The 14779-nt window shown below is 35.6% G+C and overlaps 2 protein-coding genes across 3 annotated transcripts; both read right to left on the bottom strand.

Moving 5' to 3' along the window:
- Positions 1-448: 448 nt before the first annotated feature.
- LOC134276062 (golgin subfamily A member 6-like protein 22) lies at positions 449-12037 on the bottom strand. Of its 2 annotated transcripts, XM_062758342.1 has the most exons (10): positions 11737-12037; positions 7898-7987; positions 7574-7681; positions 7334-7425; positions 6977-7148; positions 4173-4253; positions 2471-2568; positions 2084-2101; positions 1178-1313; positions 449-881 (listed from the first exon to the last, which is right to left on the bottom strand). In XM_062758342.1, the coding sequence occupies exons 1-10, from the start codon at positions 11770-11772 to the stop codon at positions 471-473; spliced, it is 1242 nt and encodes a 413-aa protein (XP_062614326.1). In that variant the 5' UTR covers positions 11773-12037; the 3' UTR covers positions 449-470. The 2 variants fall into 2 exon arrangements, with proteins under 2 accessions (XP_062614326.1, XP_062614327.1); XM_062758343.1 differs by lacking the exon at positions 2084-2101.
- Positions 12038-13163: 1126 nt separating this feature from the next.
- Positions 13164-14737, bottom strand: LOC134276063 (ATP-binding cassette sub-family G member 8-like). The gene is made up of 2 exons (XM_062758345.1): positions 14474-14737; positions 13164-14081 (listed from the first exon to the last, which is right to left on the bottom strand). Exons 1-2 carry the CDS (start codon positions 14616-14618, stop codon positions 13816-13818), a joined length of 411 nt encoding a protein of 136 aa, XP_062614329.1. The 5' UTR covers positions 14619-14737; the 3' UTR covers positions 13164-13815.
- Between the last annotated feature and the right edge of the window lie 42 nt (positions 14738-14779).

The following is a 14779-nucleotide window of genomic DNA, read 5'->3' on the forward strand; positions in this document are numbered from 1 at the left end:
ACAATGTACATGTGATTTACCTTTTTTTTTTAAATTAAATAATAATATATTCAATAACATTCAATAACAGTGAACAAGCAATGAATATAAATTCTCTCTCTCTCTCATTTTTTATTAAAATAATTTTATTCAATAACAATAATGCCCAAAAATCTCCCTCTTTTTTGTTTTCTAGCTTTTTTGCCCCAGAAATTATGAATGCCCTTACATAAAATTAAAACCTTTTTCCCAAAAAGGAGGTTTGGCTCAACAAATTAAACATTAGATAAAACTTATTTTATCAGAGATGATATCATCAGCTGTCAACAATCATTTGGTGAAATAAATTTTCATACATTTTTCTTTGGAGATTTGATCATTTTTGTATATACATGTATCTTTATATAAAGCTCTTCTTCTAAAGGAGGTAATTAAATTTTGAAAATGGCCACAACCACCCAGTCCTCTTATATGTTTTAATGCTACATATATCACATCACAGAACAAGCATTACTTTTATCAGGTAACGGAGACTTCACCATCTGAAATCTGTCCTCCCCATAGTCAACACTGAGTCTCATGGGGTGCCTCACACTGGCTGTGTCTTTTTTGACCCTGCTATTGTCTTGTCCCCCTTCTGACCTCCTTAAGGAGTGTCTGAATGAGTTACCTCCCTTTTGTGATGCAGATCGACTCAGAGAGAGGTCGCTGGACGTACTGTCCGAGTGTCTACTGACACGACTGTCTGGTCGTTTGCTGGGAGAGGAATTAACACTGTCAGACAAAGCCATACTGTCACTCCTAAAGGTCGCCTTTCTGTCTTCGATGGCCAAAACCAAACGAGATTCCAAATTCTTTATCTTTTTGTCTTTCTGTTCCAACTGTTCATGAAGGGACTTCACCTTTGAAATAATCAATTAAATTTTCAAGAAATAAAGACACCCCATAGACTAAACAGAACTGGAAAGTTTTAAAATTAGCTTGCAAATATAGAAATGGCTCTTTCAGAATTACAAGTTTTTTTTTCAGAAACGAGCTCGATAATGAGGGTCATTCAGAAGATTTGCTGGCTCTTCCATTATTTACTCTTACAGATGTCAAATAGTTTGTTCTTTAAGTAGAAATTATTTGTGACTTCTTGCTTGTTTATATCATCAAATATTTTTTCTTTGAATGGCCTTATTATAAATCACCAGACCTGTTCGTCTAGCTTGTTGATAAGTATCTCCTTGGCTGTACTGTTAGAGGAAGCTGCAGCCAGCTCAGCTCGGTACTTCTGTACTGTAGATTCCAAAACTGTCTGTTTCTCCAGTATTCCACGCTTAGCTATCTCCCTGAAACAAATGACATTCAAATAATTCTACATACATTGTATAACTATCTTAGACTGTTATGTATCAATATTATTTTATATTAGATAAGTGTCTTTGGAAGCTTAAACTGTGACAAGTGAACATGCTCATTAAATGGAAAGGACAAGATAGGCTAAGACCCCTTTTTGGCCCCTGGTTTGGGGTCTCTTTTTGAAATCAAGTTTATCAATTGAGTTTATTCTTGCGTTTAAAATTCTCAGGTAGGCAAGCTTGTGCTCTAAGTTTCACAAAGTGAAATGTGTCTCAAATTTTAGGAAACTCAATCAGAATTGAGGAAATTTGAGAAAATGTCCTACTTCTGCACGCTCTCATGGCCTCTGTGTAAGCTTTGAATCAAAGTTAGTGCTGGTTTTAATACAAGTGTCACCTTATGTTCTTAACTACAAACTTTCACAATTTTATGTTCTGATTTCTGATATGTTCTGACATCAAATAAGGGGCCAGATTCGGCAGTTACCATACCTTGTCCTTTTCTAAATCAATTACTTTGATAATGACTGAATAGGTGCAGAAACTACATTTCAAGTTTTCATTACTGTAACAAAATGCTATAAACAAGATGTTTGAAAATGTTTTCACAAGCATCCATTTCCTCAACCAAAAAATATTTTGAAATTAAACCATCAAACCATATTTACCATGCTTAAACAGTGATACATTCAAGAACCTAAGTTCATATTGTGCAAGGGCTAAATGATATATGACGAAAAATATACTAAAAAGTTACTTACAGCTTAAAACATTTTTGGCTAAAGTATGAAGTATGAATAATTACTTTTAAAGTAATTGCAGTTAGACAGAATATTGATCAAATCACAGACACCAAACTTCCTTTTAAGAAATTGCCCCACTCCCACCCCTCGTACCCCAGCTTGTACTAGCAGGTCAAAAATTATTTAAGCATGTTTGATGCCTGTGGATAAGATTAGCACAATTTTACATAATCTATTAATAGTAAATCCATGGGAATTGCAGAGTCTGAATTGATGCATTACATAATATGTGATTCAGAATCAAATACCCAGAGCAGTATAATTAGCAGAGTTGATGTATTTCATACCGTAATACTAGTAAGTTAATCAGAGATATGTAGAGTGTTATAATTAGGAGTAACATACCAGTGTCTGCGTGCTGTGGATGAAGGGTCTGATTTCTCCTGGGCCTCCTCCAGTCTCTCTTTATTGTTCTCCAACTCCTCCTTCTGTTGCTCAAGGTCCTGTTTGTATTCAATCAAAACATCGCTTGAATATTATGTGATTTGTTTTTTTTTCTTTTACAAAATACAGAGTTGAACTTAATTAAAATTATTAAAAAGATGAGATTTGCTTTGGAAACTGTTTCTAGAGAAAAAATGCTGAATAAGTCATTAGAAAGAAAGAGAATTGTATTTTCCTGTGGCGATTTCTGTTGTTATTGGCAGTGATGTTGCCACAGTGAGAGGCTAGAGATTTACATGTCAATTTTAATTCTTTATCCTTTTCTATTCCTGTATGTTTTGTCCTACCTCCTTAAGATCCTTTGTAAACGCTGTTGTCTTACCTTTTTAAAAATGTTGTAAACTCTTTTATCTTAACTTCTTTAGATCCTGTAAACTTTGTTGGCTTACTGGCTAATAGTTCCGTTAAGCTGAATTGTCTTACAATCTCTAGATCCTGTAAACTTTGTTGTTTTACTTCCTCTATAGATACTGTAAGCTAAATTGTCTTTTTCAAGATCCTGTAAACTCTATTTTGTTTTACACTACAGACCTTGTAAAATATCTTGTTTCCTTTAGATACTGTAAACTCTTGTTAACCACACTTTTGTCCTGTAAACTCTGTTGGCCTACTTCCTGTAGATATTTAAACTCTTTTGTGTTTACCTCCGTTATATTTTGTGAGTTCTTTTATTTCACCTCATCAATATCTTTTAAATGCTGTTGTATACTCCCTCTAGATCCTGTGTACTCGGTTACTGTACCTTATGGGAGCTAAAACTATTTTGTTCCCCCTTCTCTACTGGATCCTGTAAGCTCTTTCGTCTTGCCTTCTGTAGAGCCTGTTAACTCAGTTGTTGTACATCTTATTGATCATGTAAAGTGTGTTGTCTCTCCTCTTCTAGATCCTGTAAACTTTGTTGTCTCACCTTTCTATACCCTGTAAACTCTGTTGTCTTACCTTTCTATACCCTGTAAACTCTGTTGTCTTACATTTCTATACCCTGTAAACTCTGTTGTTATACTTCCTCTAGATCCTGTAAACTCTGTTGTGTTACCTTTTTTAAATCTTGTAAACTCTACTGTCTTACATCCTGTAGATCCTGTGAACTCTGTTGCCTTACCCCCTCTAGATCCTATAAACCCTGTTGTTTTACCATTGCTGTATCCTTTAAAATCTATTGTCCCACTTCTTGGAGATCTGTACTATTTGTTGTCTTACCTACTCTAGATCCTGTAAACTCTGTAATCTTATCCCCTTAAGGTCCCGTAAACTCTGTTGTCTTACCTCCTCAAGATCCTGTAAACCCTGTTGTCTTACATATACCTCTAGATCCTGTAAACTCTGTTGTCCTACCTCCTCTAGATCCTGTAAACTCTGTTGTCTAACCACCTCAAGATCCTGTAAACTGTTGTCTTACCTCCTCTAGATCCTGTAAACTCTGTTGTCTAACCACCTCAAGATCCTGTAAACTCTGTTGTCTTACCACCTCTAGATCCTATAAACACTGCTGTCTCACCTCCTCAACATTCTGTAAACTCTGTTGTCTTACATGTACCACCTCTAGATTCTGTAAACTCTGTAATCTTATATCCTGAAGGTATTGTAAACTCTGTTGTCTTACCTCCTCGAGATCCTGTAAACTCTGTTGTCGCTTCACACATCGTGCTTGTCGTCTATCTAGAACAGACTCCAACTCTTCTATCTAAAAGTAAGATTTTCTACTTGGTGTCTTATCTTCAGGATTTTTAGCTCTTTTGAGCCAAAGGCTCAAAGAGCTAATGCTATGGCCATTTGTGCGGTGTGCGTAAACTTTTTAGAATATGGGCCATAACTCAAAAAGCCCTTGGCCAATCAGTACCAAATTTGTCACAGGGTATCCTTGGCCCAAGAGCTACCATTTATATTAAAATAAGGGTTGGGACCCTTAAACAAGGGGAGATAATCAGGAAAACACAACCAAAAGTACTGGTTGCTAAAAAATCTTCTTCTCCATAACCACCAGGCAGATTTTCACCAAACTTACATACAAGGATCAGGATATGTCGAAGATTAAAATTTGCACAGGGAATTACCCTGGGGCGAAGGGCGTGGTCTCAAGGTCACTTCAAAGTTGACCTAAATTTACAATTAATAAAAATATCATATAGTATATTTTGCTTACTATAAGGACTAGGATCATCAAATCTTGTAAGTTGATGCATCTTACGATTTCACATCATGTTAACTCAAAAGTAGGTCAGGGTGACCTCTTTTTAAATTTTGCTAGGATTTGTTTTCAAATTGATTTGAAGGCATATTTTGGACAATATGAAGGCCTATGATCATCAAACTTTGTCAGTTGATGCATCTTGGGTCCTCGAACAATGTCAACTTAAAATTAGGTCAATGTAACGTACTTTTTGAACTTTATGACTTATTTTTTTTTATAACATTAAATCCCATTATTTCAGACACAGGGAGGTTTAGAATCATCAAATCTTGTACTTTGATGCATCTTGGACCTTAAAACATACTTATGAAAAAGTAGGTCACTGTGACCTACTTTTTGAATTTTGCCGATATTTGTTTTCAAATTGTTTAAAACGCATAATTTGATTACCTTCAGACCTAGGATCATCAAACATGGTCAGTAGATGCATCTTGGGTCTTTAAAAAATGTCGACCAAAATGTAGGTCACGATGACTTACTTTCGACATTTTATGGCTATATTTAAGTATCTTAGGTATTTATTGGCTAGAATCATCAAACTTTGTCAGTTTATACATAATTGGTTTTCGGAGAGTGACAACCAAAAGTAAGTCATGGTGACCTACTTTTGACATTTTATGGCTTTATTTAAGTATCTCCGGTACTTATTGGGTTGGAAATATCAAACTTTGTGAGTTGATGCATCTTGGGTTTTTGGAGAGTGACGACCAAAAAGTAGGTCATGGTGACCTACTTTTGACATTTTGTGGTTATAATCTCTGGTACTTATTGACCTAAAATCATCAAACGTTGTCAGTTGATGCATCTTGGGTTTTCAGAGATTGTCAACCAAAAAGTAGGTCATGGTGACTACTTTTGACATTTTGTGGCTATAATTAAGTATCTCTGGTACTTATTGACCTAAAATCATCAAACGTTGTCAGTTGATGCATCTTGGGTTTTCGGAGATTGTCGACCAAAAAGTAGGTCACAGTGACCTACTTTTGACATTTTATGGCTATATTTAAGTATCACAGGCACTTATTGGCTAAGAATCATCAAACTTTGTCAGTTGATGCATCTTGGGTTTTCAGAGAATGTCGACCAAAAAGTAGGTCACAGTGACCTACTTTTGAATATCTCAGGTACGTATTGCCTAGAATCATTGGGTCAGTTCGGAGATTGTCGACCAAAAAGTAGGTCACTGTGACCTACTTTTGACATTTTATGGCTATATTTAATTAATTAATTATCTGATACTTATTGGCTCGGAATCAACAAACTTTGTCAGTTGAGACATCTTAGGGTTTCATTAAATGTCCAACAAGAAGTAGGTCATGGTGACCTACTTTTGAATATCTCAGGTACTTATTCGCTTAGAATCATCAAATTTTGTCAGTTTAGGCATCTTGGGTGTTTAGATAACGTTGACCAAAAAGTAGGTCACCCTGACCTACTTTTGACATTTGATGGCTATATTTAATTATCTCTGGTACTAATTGGCTTAGAATCGTCAAACTTTGTCAGTTGATGCATCTTGGGTTTTCAGAGAATGTTGACAAAAAAGTATGTCATGGTGACCTACTTTTGAATATCTCAGGTACTTATTTAATTAGAATCATCATTCTTTGTCAATTAATGTATCTTGAGTCCTCAGAAAATTTCAATCAAAAGGTAGGTCACTGTGACCTACTTATGGTATTTTATTATCATATTATAATATCTTCAGTCTTAACTGGCTAAATATTATCAAACTTTGTAAGTTGATGCATTTTGGGTCTTATGATACTAATAGAGTTGGAGGCTTCTAATAGAAGTGATAGATTGTACAATTTATCAGAAGAGCGATTCAAGGCTCTTGGGCCTATTGTTTAAAGTTCTTGCACTAGTAGATGTGGAAGAAAATGTTTTGTTTGTTTACTCAATTTTTTTCTTGATTTCAGCTCTTTTTTTGTTTCTAATCTATTATCTCTTAACTTTGGAGTTTGCAAAAATTTGCAATATACCCCCCTTTTCGTTAATTTCCTGGGTGCATGCTTGTGTCTATATTCAGTAAGGAGAAAACCTGTTTTATACTCCCTCCTGCACCCCCTTATCTACTGTTCTACCTTAAAAGTTTCTTGATTTTGGAGTTTGTATTTGTAATAAACATTTTTACATTAGTTTATGGGTTGTGTATTTGTTTTTGTAATCAGTAGTGGGACAGCCTGTTTTATATCCCCTCCCTCACCCCTTACCTCTTGTTCGTAGTTCTCCAGACTGACCAGACGTTGAGACAGGTCATCCTCTTTGTCCACGATCTCCTTCTCTCTGTCCAGCTGGGCTTGTTTCTTCTCTAGGTACGTCATATCCGCCTGGAGATTGTCCAGTTTTGTTTTCCAGTATTGTTCCACGGACGTCCCTCCCAACCTTCAAAAAAATTAAAATGTAGAAAAAAAAATGGGGGGAGGGGGGTCATCCATACAGGCTAGTAGATGTGACCTATCTAGTTGATCTATCTAGTTAAAGTTACATGAGATGAATTGTGGTAGAATGGTCAACCCAGCATGGGATGGTGCATGTATGTTTCAAGATCTTTAATAGCAGTTTCTTACATTGTGCTGTATCCATTCTTTATTTCGATGTTGTTTTCTTTGTCCCTTTCTACGTTATCTGTATTGTTAAGAAGGTCTTTGTACCTGGAAATCTGCAAATATCACGACATAGAACGTTAACTTTGGAACGTGTTCATTGTTGTAAGAATTCTAATCGAACAAACGGTTAAATTTTCATGCAGTTACTAATAATAAACATGCAGTTGTGATCTCATTTTTAATATCGAAATCACGTGATACCTCTTGCTGGCACATCTGTCTAAACTGGAAGAGCTCCTTTCCAAGTTGCAGCATTTCCATTCGGAACATTTTGCGGCATTCTGCAAGAGCGTCATAATCCGAATGTTTCTGAAATAGTTTTTAGAAACGGGCGATGACATATAAAATATCTCCACATGCTTTTTCATTATAGGATGCTCGACTGATTTAACTCTTTAAATGTCCAGGTTCTCTCTTTACAGTTAATAAAAAATATTTGTTTTAAAAATATGAACTAATTATAAGAAATCAGAAAGCATCAAATATACTCTTTTCACTTGTCATAATAAATTAACATTGTCCTACCCTTTTCTTCTTTTTATGTGATCGATGTTTGGCTTTCTCAGTATGTTTGTTATTCCTATTAATGGCGATTTCTCCATTTGTAGTTGTCCCCTTGAAAAAGAGAGACCAACAAGCTAATTCAAAGAATTTGACAAGTGTATCTGACTTTCAAACTAAGGATTTATTATCGGAAGGGGTGGGGTGAGATGGCGGGGGATTGGTGGGGTTAAACCCAGTAAATGAATGACTTTTTATACACATGAATAAGAGATTGATTGATTGTATGTTGTTTAACGTCCATCTCGAGAATTTTTCACTCATATGGAAACAACACCATTGCAGGTGGAGAGCTGCAAATTTTGTCCTATACTCGGCAATCAGGGATGTTGAGCAATGCCAGCACCTACTGCGACACCGGACCTCGGTTTTACATTTCATCCGAAGGACCGGTCTCCACGTCCAACTGTGAGATTCGGACTCGCGACGTAAGGATCAACTCCTTACTTCGCGACTCTATAGCAGATGATATGCACAAGTGTATAACAAAGATTTCTTAGAGATACTGACTGTAACTGTAATGAAAAACTATACCATGTTAACTTGATAAGTTTATCTCCATACCTTTTGAATAATCTTTCAAGTGTCGAAAGCAATCAAAATCCGTAGCAACGGATTCGAGTTAGGAGGGGGGGGGGGCTTTCCAAATGAATTTGACAAGCAATAGGGGGGGGGGGCAACTTTTGAGAATAATCTGACAAGCAAAATAAAAACAGTACTCGACCTTAGAGCTATAGAGCTACAAAAAGTGTTTAGGGCGGGGGTTTGGGTTAGCATGTTACGGAAAATTTATTGTTGTTATATTCGTAAAAAGATGGGGGGGGGGGTGTTTACAATCAAAACATTTATTCATTTATGAAATCGCAAGCACACACCGAAAGAGGCAAAACAAGCTAATTCAGAGAATTTGTGTCCCCCGCTTAGGGAAAAAGTAAACCATGCGCAGTTCCTGGAGGGGGGGGGGTGTCGGATCCCCCTGACTTAAGTTGTAAATAATTAAATTTGTAGAATTATTAAATGTATACATGTATACTGAATCAAGTATATATAAAAAATATGCATATAAAGATTTGATTGCTTATTCTTTATTATGTGTATACATAGAAGATTCTTTTTATATGGAATATTTATCACACTGTAATAATGATTTTATAACCTCATAAATTTTTCATTTCACATGCTGAATGCTATCATTTAGTTAAAAAAAAGTATTTAAAAAAAAAGAGAAAGAATCGACCGAGATTCGATCCCGGGACCTCACACCTCTGAAGCGAGAGACATGACCACTGGACCACGGAATCGCTTTATCTGTTGTGAAGTATATGGAGAACTGAAGTCACATACATGCATATATTCATGTTTTCATGTTCGGTATTCTCAAAATTTTACACAATCCATGGTGTTTGATTTATTAAGCCTTTATTAAACAGTTCTATTGTTTCATACGCAATAACTCTCCTCATGCACCTGCGCTAAAAATAGCGACATGTAATACTATAAATACTAATAAAACAAGCTAATTCAGAGAATTCGTGTCCCCCGCTTAGGGAAAAAGTCGGCTCCCCCTGACTGAATTTGTAGAATTATTAAATGTATACATGTATACTGAAGGAAATAAAATACATGTATGTCAATATGCATATAAAGATTTGATTGCTTATTCTTTATTATGTGTATAGAAGATTTTTTCATATGGAATATTTATCACACTGTAATGATGATTTTATAACCTCATAAATTTTTCATTTCACATGCTGAATACTGGCATTTAGTAAAAAAAAAAAAAAGTATTTAAAAAAAAAAAAAAAAAAAAAAAAAAGAACGGTCCGACCGAGATTCGATCCCGGGACCTCTCACATTTGAAGCCGGAGACATAACCACTACACCACGGAGTCGCTTTACATGGTGCGAAGTATATGCAGAACTGAAGTCACATACATGTATATATTCATGTTTTCATGTTCGGTATTCTCAAAATTTTACACAATCCATGGTGTTTGATTTATTTAGCCTTTATTAAACAGTTCTAATAGATGTAATAAGAACATAAAGTCCGCCGAGAACCTGTTTTATACGCAATAACTCTCCTGATGCCCCTGCGCTAAAAATAGCGACATGTAATACTATAAATACTAATAAAACAAACGGGCGGGGCACTTTGAGAGGGGCGAGAGACGTCCTAGGGAGTTTTGGTATAAAATTACATTGCATCAGCTCAAAATCTTCTTGAAATATCGCCCGGAAATGATAGTGTTACACACAGACAGAATGTATAAATTTACGACCTTGAACTTTGACCTTTTGACCTCAAAATCAATAGGGGTCTTCTTTAGGCCACAGGGAGTTGTTATGTAAAATTTCATTGCAATAGCTCAAATGGTTCTAGAGATATCGTGTGGAAACGAAAGTGTTTTAACAGACAGAATTTGCTTATTTATGACCTTGACCTTTGACCTTTTGACCTCAAAATCAATAGGGGTCTTCTTTAGTCCATAGGGAGTTGCTGTGCTAAATTTCATTGCAAAAGCTCAAAGGGTTCTCGAGATATCGTGTGGAAACGAAAGCGTTACAGACAGACAGAAAGACGGACGGACGGACGGACGGACAGACGGACGGACGGACGGACGGACGGACAAACCCAAATTAATATCCCCCACTTTTCAAGCGGGGGACAACAAACGGGGCGGGGCTTTTTGAGAGGGGCGAGAGATGTCCTAGAGAGTTTTGGTATAAAATTACATTGCATAAGCTCAAAATCTTCTTGAAATATCGCCCGGAAATGATAGTATTACACACAGACAGAATGTGTAAATTTACGACCTTGAACTTTGATCTTTTGACCTCAAAATCAATAGGGGTCTTCATTAGGCCACAGGGAGTTGTTATATAAAATTTCATTGCAATAGCTCAAATGGTTCTAGAGATATCGTGTGGAAACGAAAGTGTTTTAACAGACAGAATTTGCTTATTTATGACCTTGACCTTTGACCTTTTGACCTCAAAATCAATAGGGGTCTTCTTTAGTCCATAGGGAGTTGCTATGCTAAATTTCGTTGCAAAAGCTCAAAGGGTTCTCGAGATATCGTGTGGAAACGAAAGCGTTACAGACAGACAGAAAGACGGACGGACGGACGGACAGACGGACGGACGGACGGACGGACAAACCCAAATTAATATCCCCCACTTTTCAAGCGGGGGACAAAAAACAAGTCTAATAGTTAAAGCTCTAGATATGGACCGGTATATATTTATAATTTTGGAGGAATTGAAATACATGCATGTCGTTGTGAGAAGAAACAACTGATAACATTGAAGAAGTAATTTAAAGTTGTGTGGGGGCGTGGATATTTAAACTGGGCTAAAAACTATGTTAAGATGAAATGATTTTCTATTCAAATAATTCAGCCAATTTATGACAAGATAAAAGTATTTAACGGTTTTAAAAACGGACTAACACCCGTAATATTTTTTAACATTGTATGCTTTATTATAGATGGGTGAACTTTTAGCCTCGGGTCTTTATGTATAATTATCTGTATTGTTCTCGATCCCTTTAAACAACTTTCGCAATATTTAATTGCTATTTAATTCATAAACATTAATCTGGAATTCTTTTCACAACCTATAATATACATTTCATTGGCTGCTACCGTATATGCATTTTATTTTTTTTTATTTTTGGAAAAAAGCTCACACAAGTCAAAATTAAATTTGGAAAATATTAATTTTTTTTTAAATTAAAATGCGGTTCATTTATCTGAGTCAACTCATGTAACAATATTTTGACCAAAGTCGATACTTACATTGCTCTCTGGGGACAGTTCCTGCTGTTTTTCCATTCTTATTCAGACGATGACATTAATATTTCCAAAAATCAAAATAAGTATTCCACAACACAGTCCAAAACGTATGTCAACCACGGTGTTTAAAGGGTCGTGACATGCCAGCCTTACGAAGGTGTAACGGAATTGGAGCAATATTACCAGGTTTGATTTGAAGTAAAACTAAGAGCGCCGGTCAATAAAGCGGGTAATCAAAGATTAGCTTCCATGTCAATATCGTGGACCGCTACAACACACGGTACCATTAAAATGCATATCTAACCATGACGAACCCGGGACGAAGAACATTTGGGGTGGTTGATTGGTCCACAGGGAAGATTTAGCAGTTTCTCCTGAATATTTTATTATGTCCCGATTTCCGAGCTGTTCTTCGTTTAAAACACTTACAGCAGTTAATTCGGGGAGGTTGGGTTTTGTTTACTTTACGGTTTTCGCTGAAGGAAGGGGTTCCAATTTACCACACGGGATTACTGGTCGAACATATTAAAGGTCGGGATTATTTCCAGGTTAATGTTATTTACACTTTTGAAAAGAAAGTCTTGTCCGTAATTAACTTGTATTTACGTTTGAAATAATTTGAAAAGCTTTTCATATAGGTTTAGCAAGTGAATTTATTGATATACATAGGAGGAAACCATTACGAGTAAGAGAAATATGTTAATATTTAACATGTTTAAGAAGAAAATTATTTTCTTGAAATAATCAAATACCTATTGTTCTCTACAAAAATTTGAATTTTTTAAATTAAAATTTGTATATGACAAATTTTAATTAAAAAAATTCAAATTTTTGTAGAGGACACTATAAAGCAATTTTGCTTTATGTCTGATGCAATGATCCATTACCCACCCACCCCTCCAAATGATACATCACAATAAATGTGACCGACCCAGAGTTCTAAAATGTTTGGGGTAAGATTTAGAGATTATTTAGTTAACTTCCAACCCCCGAGCCCCACCCTAAAAAGGGGGGTATTCTCTATCTATCACAGAATGTAAACGCATCATCTTACAAAAAAATAAAGAATAAATTAAAACTAATTCAGAATACTTTGAGGGAAAAAAAACATATAGATGCATATTTTCCCCAGAATTTTAACAGATATTTCAGCAGCGTTATCAATTTTTACCTCCTTCCGCACTGTGTTATCTCTCTTAGAGGAGTTATCTCTCTTAGTTAACTTTATTCCACCTTAAAATGCCATTGCTCTATTCGATTAGTTTTGCATGGCGTTGGATTTTTTTGTGTGTGAAATAATTGGTAATTGGTAATAGAAGCATCCCGAACAATACTGGGGTTTATAAAATAAAACAATAGTAACTCTTTATGATTAAGCAACTGACATTCATCATCCCGGACTATAAAGTTGATGTACATGAATGTTATAGATTTTATTTCAATGAAAGCACAACGAACATGAAGAAAAACAAAGGTACATGAATTAAACAAATGCTAACGGAACATTCGTTGTCTTCAACAATCGATGACGTACTTTAAATAAAACGAAGCAAAATGTCAGATCACTTCACAACATTGAAAATGACATATCAACCCACAATATGGCATTAATTTGTGGGGAAAACAATTGGCACAAAAAATGAAAGTTCTGCATCCGATGACTGCTTTCTTCCTTCTTCTACAACACGATTAGCTGCAGAACTGTAGCTTTATGGTTTTTACCAGGGTACATTATATTTGTCTTTGACCATAGAGTAACATATTAAAAACCATAACGCTGCAGTTCTGCAGCTACAATACGATACATTGTCGTATCGTAACAACTTGCAGACAAGGGTATACATTTTTGTAAAACCTTTTTGACATCAATATGATTCAAAAATACCAATACTTATATGCATGCACAAACAGACTACCAAAATGGTTCAATGACTAGAGTCCAGTGTTTAAGTACATCATTTAAAAATAAACGGACAATCCCGCTGAGTATGCAATAAATTAAAAACCTTTTTTGACAAAAGGCACTCACAGTTACGCTTCTTTTGATTTTTAACAATAATAAGTTTGTAAAAAATAAATTAATCAAACTTGATGAGGTTTCTGTGGTATAAATTTCAATGCTATGAAATATAGCACCAAATAAACAGCAATGGAGGCTAAAATCACGAGACACGAGTCGGAGACAGTACTGCCGTCTAGCGAGTAGAGATGCAGTGCTTGATTTCCGGTACTGATGCACTGACGAGTGTCATTCAGGTTGCATGTAAAGTTCAGTCTAGATATCTCTGTCTGACACAATCCTTGGAAACCCCACTTTAGGTAGGATACTTTTGACACCCACTGTAGACCTGTGAAAATGAAAAACGAGACTATCACATTCATAGACAGAAATACTGTTAACTTTTAGGTTTTGTGTACGTGTATATTAGCAAGATACATGTAGTTCAAACAATGAAATTGACTTTAATAATATTAACGTGTCTTTCTCCAAGTTATTTTTGAGGGCTTGGGGGAAGATTCTTGTTTTGGATATTTCAATTTTGCTACACTAATACATTGTCATTTAGTTAAAGTTTTGTAATTCCTCGAAGATTTATCTCCGTTTTAATTAAAAGGGTCAAAATTTTCTTGTTAGCGATCTTAATCACGAGTTTCTTCGGAATGCAAGGTGGTGCAAAATACAATAATACGCAAGTAAATATTACCAAATCTTGTATGTAGATGAATTTGCAGTTCTCACCTTCAAATATATTTTCAAGATTAATGAAAAATCCAGCAGACATGAGGTACATTGAAAAGAAAGTCTGCGCAATGAAACAAGACATCGTGAATGTTGGCGTTAGACTAGAGGACAACATGGCCAGAGATCGGCTGCAATATACCATCAAGTAATTCAAAGCGAACACTCGGAAAAACACCCACACGTCCAACGAAAACCCTACCAAGAAGTACACTGGAATCGTATACGTCACAACAAAGAACGTGTGTAAAGGAAATTCACTCAAAACCTGCAAAATTAATTTCATATATTCACACAACTTTCAAC

This window comes from Saccostrea cucullata, unplaced genomic scaffold, assembly GCF_032062105.1.
Source record: "Saccostrea cucullata isolate Sc308-1 unplaced genomic scaffold, CSIRO_AGI_Scuc_v1 ctg12799, whole genome shotgun sequence".
Taxonomy (NCBI): domain Eukaryota; kingdom Metazoa; phylum Mollusca; class Bivalvia; order Ostreida; family Ostreidae; genus Saccostrea; species Saccostrea cuccullata.

Excerpts from the sequence above, each read along its gene's own strand:
- LOC134276062 (XM_062758342.1), bottom strand. The coding sequence starts at position 11,772 with ATGGAAAAACAGCAGGAACTGTCCCCAGAGAGCAAT. Across the intron at positions 2,569-4,172 it reads GTTTACAGGATCTCGAGGAG|GACCTTGAGCAACAGAAGGA; the intron begins GTAAGACAACAG and ends GAATACAAACAG. Across the intron at positions 882-1,177 it reads TCAACAAGCTAGACGAACAG|GTGAAGTCCCTTCATGAACA; the intron begins GTCTGGTGATTT and ends ATTATTTCAAAG.
- LOC134276063 (XM_062758345.1), bottom strand. The coding sequence starts at position 14,618 with ATGGTATATTGCAGCCGATCTCTGGCCATGTTGTCCTCTAGTCTAACG. Across the intron at positions 14,082-14,473 it reads TCTTGAAAATATATTTGAAG|GTCTACAGTGGGTGTCAAAA; the intron begins GTGAGAACTGCA and ends TCATTTTCACAG.